Source organism: Halyomorpha halys, unplaced genomic scaffold (genome assembly GCF_000696795.3).
Source record: "Halyomorpha halys isolate HHAL.00 unplaced genomic scaffold, Hhal_1.1 Scaffold363.1, whole genome shotgun sequence".
Classification (NCBI taxonomy): Eukaryota; Metazoa; Arthropoda; class Insecta; order Hemiptera; family Pentatomidae; genus Halyomorpha; species Halyomorpha halys.
Genome location: NW_027106613.1, coordinates 657450 through 666319, shown reverse-complemented (window position 1 = coordinate 666319; position 8870 = coordinate 657450). Strand labels below are relative to the sequence as shown.

General features: G+C 26.4%; 1 protein-coding gene and 1 long non-coding RNA gene across 14 annotated transcripts in view; one reads left to right on the top strand and one right to left on the bottom strand.

Moving 5' to 3' along the window:
• LOC106681751 (Exchange factor for Arf 6) overlaps positions 1 to 8870 on the bottom strand; it is a 37822-nt gene that overhangs the window by 20663 nt on the left and 8289 nt on the right. For 7 of the 12 annotated variants that reach the window (XM_014422221.2, XM_014422222.2, XM_014422223.2 and 4 more), the window contains 2 exons: positions 7911 to 7964; positions 419 to 658 (listed from right to left, as the gene is read on the bottom strand). In XM_014422221.2, the coding sequence (XP_014277707.1) occupies positions 419 to 658; positions 7911 to 7964 (294 nt within the window). Of the gene's footprint in view, positions 1 to 418; positions 659 to 978; positions 1062 to 2590; positions 2904 to 7910; positions 7965 to 8870 lie in introns of those variants that run through there. The other 5 variants (XM_014422232.2, XM_014422233.3, XM_014422230.3 and 2 more) reach the window with 3 other exon arrangements.
• Positions 8536 to 8870, top strand: part of LOC106681753 (uncharacterized) — a 22219-nt gene continuing 21884 nt past the window's right edge. The window contains exon 1 of one of the 2 annotated variants that reach the window (XR_010842765.1): positions 8536 to 8661. This is a non-coding gene — a long non-coding RNA (uncharacterized lncRNA). The remainder of the gene's footprint in view (positions 8662 to 8870) is intronic. The other variant, XR_010842766.1, reaches the window with a different exon arrangement.

Below are 8870 nucleotides of genomic sequence, written 5' to 3'. Positions count from 1 at the left end.
TTTTTGTTTTATGGACATCTCCTGTATTTTTTTAACTGTATATTTTACATATTTTTTTAAAAATTTTTACTCTAACCATTGTAACTTATTTTTTATTCTTATCACTGTTTATTCAATTTTATTTTATATTGATACTATTTTATGTCTTCCTTCCTTTTATTTATATGTAATTTAATCACTTTAATTTCACATAATATTTATCCTAGCTTAAATTACCTTATTGTTGTAATATTCTCAGTTTTTTTTATATCTTTTTAGCCCTGATGAAGCCCTGCAAAGTGGAACGAAACATGGACATTAAAATAGTTATAAACTATTTCTTCTTTCTTTAAACGCAACCCTGACCATCTTCTTATATTTAAAATATAATTATGGTTAATAAACATGCTTAAAAACTGATAAACTTTAGTATAACTACCTTGTTGAGTTCGACAGATCTTTAAAACACGATCTCCAGTCATGACAAAAGCTTCAAACTTGGGCTGGCCTGATTTTTCGCCATTTGTTCGAGCTACATCCTCCAGTGGCAGTGGATGAACAGGAGGTGGAGGTTCCGATATATCAACGTTCTCAGAAATTAGTTCAGGCAAATTCATATCCCCCCTGTATTCCAGGGGGGTAGACAAATAACGTCTTACCCTTGCTTTTACAACAGGATCTGGAAAAAAATATATATAGACATAAATAAACAGATAAACAAGAATAATTGAGAATTAAGAATATTAAAATCATATTTTAATTAGGGGACATTTTAAATAACGCAACCAAAAAGAAATCAAACCATTATAATTCAAAGGAACAATGTTGGATTCGTAAGGAACAAGTTGAAGTGTAAAAATTTCACAGAAAAAAAAAATATATTAAGATAAATTAAATATAATTACAAGTCGTGGGGTTTTGATTTTTAAAAGTTGTTAAAATAACATTCAGTACATATAATTATTTATTTAACTCATTTATATAATGTTTGTTATGTACCTTAAACGAAACTCAGTTTATCACAACCGTTTGGCATTAGAACAAAAATGCCTCGGTACGTTAGGTATTTAGAACCTTTCCACCTAAAAATGCAAAATGACTAATATTAACACTAATAAGAATGAGAATTAATTCTCTAAATAGGAGCAGATAACCAATATTCAGAAATTGTTTTTCCAACTAATAATTTTAAAAGTACTCTCACACTCTCTTAATTTTTAAGAACATGTTGGTTTAAAAAGCTTGAGGGGTAAATAATTCAAAATAAGAATAAAAACTTTTCTGTAATTTTTCAAAACCATGTATGCTAATATAATATATAGTCATATAAAATATACAAAAATAAATATACATTACTGAAGAAATTTTACTGTGTGAAACTTACTGTAATACTAGGAATTTAATATTAAATACATAAGTAAACATCAATTTAACAGGTATGAATTATAAATTATTTATAATCGTAGAAATGTTGAAACTGAGTGAATATGAATCAAACTGAAAATATAAAATAGTGAAGGAGTTTTAAATTTTTTTTTCTTTTTAAGATCGTCTCCCAAAATGGAAGAAAAAATTACATCTAAAACATAAATTAGAACATTTTCAGGTACTCATCTTACAGGTTCAAAATTAATTTTTTTTTTCTAGATTAACTAACAAATAACTTTTGTTTTAATTAAAGTCGTTTTTTTATTTGTTGTAATTATTGTTTATAGTTTTTAATATTATTGTTTATAATAAATAATGCTATAAAAACGAACTTGGTTGAAAATGAAGAAAAAAATACTCTAGTTCTGCGATATTGGAAGAAAATGATGGGTTTTATTTCATTTTTAATTTATTAAGTATTTTTATTGTAAATTTTAAACAAATATTTGACATAGGTTTACCAGTAGATAATCAGTATTGAACTAGGTATGATGAGATGTTATGTAATACATCAATATGCTGAAAGAGAACAATGCTAATGCACCTGAAGATGAGGAGATAGCCCTGAAATGATGCAATTTAATTAATGAATTCTAAATAAAGGGCATTCAACAAGGAAAATGATTTCACTACACTCACCAAGAAATGCTTTTAAATTTAAAAAAAAGAAAATTACGAAAACCTAACAAATATCACAGAAGAATTTAATTTAAGATGAAATCTTGAACCTTATTTCAAATAGCAATAACTAACCTAACACATGTAACATCAACAGTCAAAAAAGATTTCTCAGTTTTACATATTACATCACACCTAACAATTCAATTTTTAATACCTCTCCAAAAAAATTTATATCAATTAACATATTTTCAGGAAGTTTTAATACTTAATACTTTTTCAAAATAATGGTTTAGATGAGAACATTCTTGATTCTCATATATTCTGCAAAGGCCTCAAACTTATAATGATAAAAGGTCTGACTACAAAATCAAAAATTATTATTATTTTTTTTTTATAATTTACACTGGCTACAGAGAGCAATCTTTCCTATGTAACATTCATCATAATAGTTGTTTTGTTGTTTTTTCCTGATGCAGGATTAAAATATTTGGAAAATATAATAATATCTAACATTTCTAGTACGTAAGTAAATAAATAAAAAAAATTGAAGTAATGCACTCACATTGATGTTGGTAAGTATAAGACTTCTGCGAATCAATCCCTATCCTAGTGGAATGTATCTTGTTCAAAGAAGAATAAGTAACTGAATGATGCATAATTTTTGCTGGCATGACCATTATAGAGTGAACACTTCTTTTTAATACAGATAAAATTTATATATTTTACAACTTAAAATAAACAAATTAATCATAGATTAAAGAAATAATCATTGGTAGGAGTTTCAGAGCCTAATGATGCACACTGCTACTGTCACTTCCTGTAAAATTTTTCCTGATTCAGTTCCACAACAGTATTGACTCATTGATAAATGCAATTTTACAAGAGGAAAGGAATTTTATAAAGCAGCCCATATGACACTATTCCATTTAAAATTTATTAATGTGTTAATTGAAATTTATTTTTTAAAAAATTTATATTAAATAAAACATAAAATTTATATTAATATTAAAAAAAATTATCAAAATTTATTTTTGAAGATTAATAGTTTTTTAATGGTAACTTTGAAAAATTAATTTTTTTAATACATCAAAAAGACCTTTGAATCATTCATGCTGAAGATACTTACTAAAATAAGGACAATTCTTATGACTTTAATATTCCTGTTTTAGTAAAAATAATTTCCGAAAATTTCACTGAATTGAGTCAACTAAAAAAAGGTACGAAAATTTGAAGGATAAAAGCTCAAGAAATTATTTTTTTTTATGAAAAAAAAAATGTTGGCATGATTAAAAAAATACATAAATGGTACATTCAAAGATTTGTTCATCTTAAGCGTTAATAAAATGAAAAATAAATTGATATGAGGTTTAAGAAAAAAAATAAAAAAGATGGGAGAGGAGTCAACCAAAAATTTTTTAAATAGCATTAAAATTCTATTTACTAGACAATAGCTAAACCCAGATAAAAAAGTTGAAAAATTATTATATTTAATAAATAATCTTGACTGTAACCAGGGCCATCTCTCTTTTTTGCAAGGTTTTAGTTTTCCATTTTTTTTAATTTACTTTTTATTAAAACAGCATGAAATCTTTTACTATTATGAATGTATAAGGTATTAATAGTAATTTTAATCTAATTAATCCTCATTGAGCTAGAAAAATTAATAATGAGCCTATCTCACAGATAGTTAACGACAATATATCCTATAGTAAAATTTTTTCTTGAAACTTTTTGAGTTTTTCAGGAGTCTGCGAACTGCATACCCTAAATAGTACCATAAACATCTCGTATGTCCAATCAAATGACTTTCCAAATCACTTTGGCTGCTAAGACCAGCACAATAATTTCATGCTTTACCTTCACTATTATTGAACAATTTAATTATCCTTTAAATAAGAATTTGGAATGCTCCAGGGCAAAGAGTTTCCATGGGAAATTGGCCAAAATACTTTTCCCCAACATGAGCACTAACTTCTATATGCTAATTTTTTTCTAATAAGGGTCCAAATCAAAATTAAACCTTTTTTTCTTGTTTAGTAGATAATTTAATTGCCATTCAAATGCCATAATACTCTCCATACCTAGGTCATTAGGATAGTATTTCTTTAACATAAAATTTAGGATATAAAGGGGGCTGAGAAACACACAATGAACAAAGAAAGTTAATTTTTAATAGCCAATTTTATGGACTAATGAGACATTAAAACTAGATAGTAAAAGTAAGATCTTGTAAAAAAAATGTTTTTTGATTGATTAACTTAAAAAAGAAAATATTTATTTAATAACTTTTATGATTAATTATTAGAATAATTCAGAGTAAAATCAGATAAAAACATAAATAGAAATGATAAATAAGATTGAGTACTACTTAAACAACAATATGTACAAAAATCAAACTTGGTTTCAAGCAAGTTTAATACCAGACATTACATATTTAATTAAATACATTCATTATATAAATGAAGAGGCTACTGGACATTCTTAACAACCAATAAAAAAAAAGATACTATTAAAAATCCATGCATAAGTTACCTGGGTCTAATGCAATCATCGGACTTTCATTTCAAAATAAGATAGATATTTTTTTCCAAAAGAATAAGAATGAAATGAATAATTTTTAAAATAAAATCATATAATTGGAAGATTGTTAGTTGAGCATATGTAATTAATAAAGGAAGATGGGCTTATACTTTTAATAACTTTTTCTGATTGTTCTTGTTATGCACTATATTTCCATTAAGACATCTGAATTTATTAAACCCCACCACGCCACAGCCTTCAACATTTTTTTTTTCCTAGCTCATTCTCTATCTGCCATGATTCATGTTAGCATCTTCTAATATTATTTATCTATCCCCTTAACTTGTTATTGCACCATACTTACACCTCATTTTTTTCTTACTTCTCTTTTCTACTTTTAATTTTACCATATTTGTAATTACTTCAATTAATTGGTTTTTCACTAATTATTTCTCCATTGGTACATTTTCAATTCTATTATCCATTACAGTACTTGTCATTAATATTTATTCAATGTTTTTTATTTCTTCTAGATATAACTTTCTTTGCATATTCTTATAATCCAATAATACTATGTTTATATCTAGAATTCCAGCAAATTAGGGTGAAATGTTGGTGTATTATTAATAGTTTTTGTACTCTTTAGAGCAACATTTTTTTTATCGCCACCCGGACCATCTTCCATTATTAAAAATTATATTACGAAAAAATAAAATGATTGTAAATTTACATTTGGTCTTATTTAGTCTTCTTCAAACTAGAGTATGATTCAATTTTTAAAGTCACTCAACCTTATTTTAATACAATTATATATTTAATGTTATATATAATTGGTTGGGGGGTGCAGTCAGAGAATAACAAAAATAATTTTTAAAAAGCTTATTTATTAGTGCCAATGTTTCAGCCAGAATATTTAGCTTTCGTCAGGGCTCTTAGAAGACATAGGAAATCCAAGAGCCCTGATGAAGGCTAGAAATTCAGGCCGAAACACTGGCACTAATAAGTTTCTTTAACTTATTTGTGTTGTTGAAAGGAATATGGTCCGGGTGCGATAAAAAAAAAAAACTCAAATAGTAGAAATATACTATTTTAATGAGCCAACGTTTCGCCCCACATTGCAGGGCTTCTTCAGGACTAAAAAAGATACAAACACATAGTTACATAAGGAAAACAAAAACATAAGTGTAAAATAACAGGGGTATAAAATGTAAAAAAGTAAGATATCGTAAGAAAAATTAAAGGTAGTAAATAGTAAATGTAAAGGGTAATAGTAACAAATAGATAACAAAAGAAATATTAAAGAAAATACAAATAAAGAGATGTAAAAAGAAAAAAGAATACAAATCAAATGATGAGACAGAATGCATACCTATTTTGACGGCAGTCAAAACAAAAATGACCGTTGGTAATGGGAGGAGTGGGGACAATGGGAGTAGTGCCACAATAACGAAAATAATTTGTAAAGTAAACATGATAGAACAGTATTTAAATTAGGTGAACAATAAATGGAAATATACATTAAATACATACATTAAAACAGATAGAGAAACAAAGGAAAAGTAAAGTATAAAATAATGGGATACAATGTGTGTAAGTAATTAAGAAACAAAATATACCAAATGAGCGGGATTACAGAAAAGTGTAAAATATAATAGAAAATTAATAATAAAGTAATTAATATAAGTATACTTAAGGAGATAACAGATGAATATAAATTAAAAGATAGATACATGAATATATCTGTTTTAATGTATGTATTTAATGTATATTTCCATTTATTGTTCACCTAATTTAAATACTGTTCTATCATGTTTACTTTACAAATTATTTTCGTTATTGTGGCACTACTCCCATTGTCCCCACTCCTCCCATTACCAACGGTCATTTTTGTTTTGACTGCCGTCAAAATAGGTATGCATTCTGTCTCATCATTTGATTTGTATTCTTTTTTCTTTTTACATCTCTTTATTTGTATTTTCTTTAATATTTCTTTTGTTATCTATTTGTTACTATTACCCTTTACATTTACTATTTACTACCTTTAATTTTTCTTATGATATCTTACTTTTTTACATTTTATACCCCTGTTATTTTACACTTATGTTTTTGTTTTCCTTATGTAACTATGTGTTTGTATCTTTTTTTAGCCCTGAAGAAGCCCTGTAACGTGGGGCGAAACGTTGGCTCATTAAAATAGTATATTTCTACTATTTGAGTTTTTTTTTTACCGCACCCGGACCATATTCCTTTCATCTTTACACACGGTCAACCAATAATCTTCCAGTATTTGTGTTGTTCTCTGACCGCACCACCAACCATCTCCTCATTAAATATATTAATCACAATCAACTGTCTTCTCGTCATTAATTATATATTCAGTTTATTGTTTTATTTAAGCAGGTGTTTGAACATCTATCTCCTAATAGATGCACTGAAATATTTTTATAAAAATAAAATTATAATTTAAGAATAAATACCAACAATAAAAACAAACCCACATTGTATTTAAAAAAAAAAAAAAAGAAAAGAAAAGGAAGAATAACTTCCTATATGGAAGAAATGAAAGAATGGCTAGAGACTTCAACTGTCCATGGAGAGACTTCAAAGAAGTAATACTGGACGCACCAGCATTTGCATTATGGCAAACAAGAACTGGCTTCCACGATAAAAGAACAGCCTCCTGATAGTTGATCAGCTATGTAAGTTAGATCAAAAGAAGACCGTAGAGAAAATACTTCCAAAATATCATCTGAGCACTACGAGAAATATAAAAGAAAAATGAATGTTGAAAATAATATGGCATTAAAGAACAAACCTGGATGGATTTTGAATAGAAATTAAAATCAGAATTGCACCAAAATCACAATTTGTTTTATGAAGTACGGATAGTCAGATTAATGTTTATATTCACACATTGACAGGAACATATTTATTATTTTAATCCATGTCAACAATAATAACACATTTAATTGCATCTTTCTATCAATATAACAGACAAATAAACTCACAGCACTTCTTTACACTTATTAGAATAGTAATAAGTAAACAAAGGAATGAGAACATTTTTTTTTAGAATTAGCTCTAAAAATTTACTCACTCCTGAAAATAACTAATTATATATAATAATTAATTATAATTTGTGTTCATTCTTTAAATGAAAAAAAAAAAATTCATTTTGATCCCAGAGAGGTAAGGAATCGCGATAACGTCCTCTAAGCTGGTTGGGTTGATAGTACCACAACAAAGTTGAACAATCGTCACTGGAAGAAGAAAAGGAAGTGTCGAGGTAAAGGAGGGACAAATAGAAAGATAACAAAAAATAATTATATAAAATAAAAGCAACTCATTTTTTTATTCCTTACCTCTTTTTAGTTTGAGTGAAACAGGATTTTCGCAAAGACGGAGACATTTTAAAACTGAAACATTCAATAAAACATACACTAAATGTTTAAAAACAAATCTAAAAGAGAAAAGAAAAAGATCCAAATTTAAATATTTACAATTTAAAAAAATCTGACCAGAGCTATGGTACCAAAAGAAAAGTTTTCATTTATTTGATTATTTAAAAAACAAACATTTATTATAAAAGCAATTATTATAGCTAAAATACGAGTCATGCATTCAAAATAATAATAATACAGCAACATCAAGCACTGAACAAAACATATAAGAACTAGTGTAAATAGTTTGGGAAATAAAATGCTATAAAAAGGGGTTTAGAAAAGATAAAATTTAATTTAATTTTCATAACTATTAGAACATGAATTTATTAATTCAGTAATTCACTTTTTTTAATAAGATCTAACTCATTTCTAATAGGTAATATATGGAAATAAAACTAATATTTTAATTACTTCCACGCATGATTATTGTTAAAGGTTATAACAAAATGATATAAATAAATACAGTAAATTAAATAAAATAACCTTGCAAAATGAACAAAAGTCATCATTTAACAGATGTTTATATTTTATACAGATGATCAGATATAAATTAACAATGGACAGCACACTGCAAAGATGGCAAAGAAAAAAACATAAGCATTCACAGTGTCAGGTTGTTTGAAAAATATATATATATACAGTTGAACGTTTCTCGAGTCTGTCAAAACTGGTAATTCTGTGGATTATTAAAATTTAAAATAGTCATATTAAATATAGCATTATAGTAAATGTTAACAATTGCAAAAGATTTCTAGATCCTTGTGTATATTTTATACAACACATAATAGAGCCACTTTGAGAAAAATAAATTTGTACATAGAGCCACTTTGAGAAAAATAAATTTGTACATAGAGCCACTTTGAGAAAAATAAATTTGTA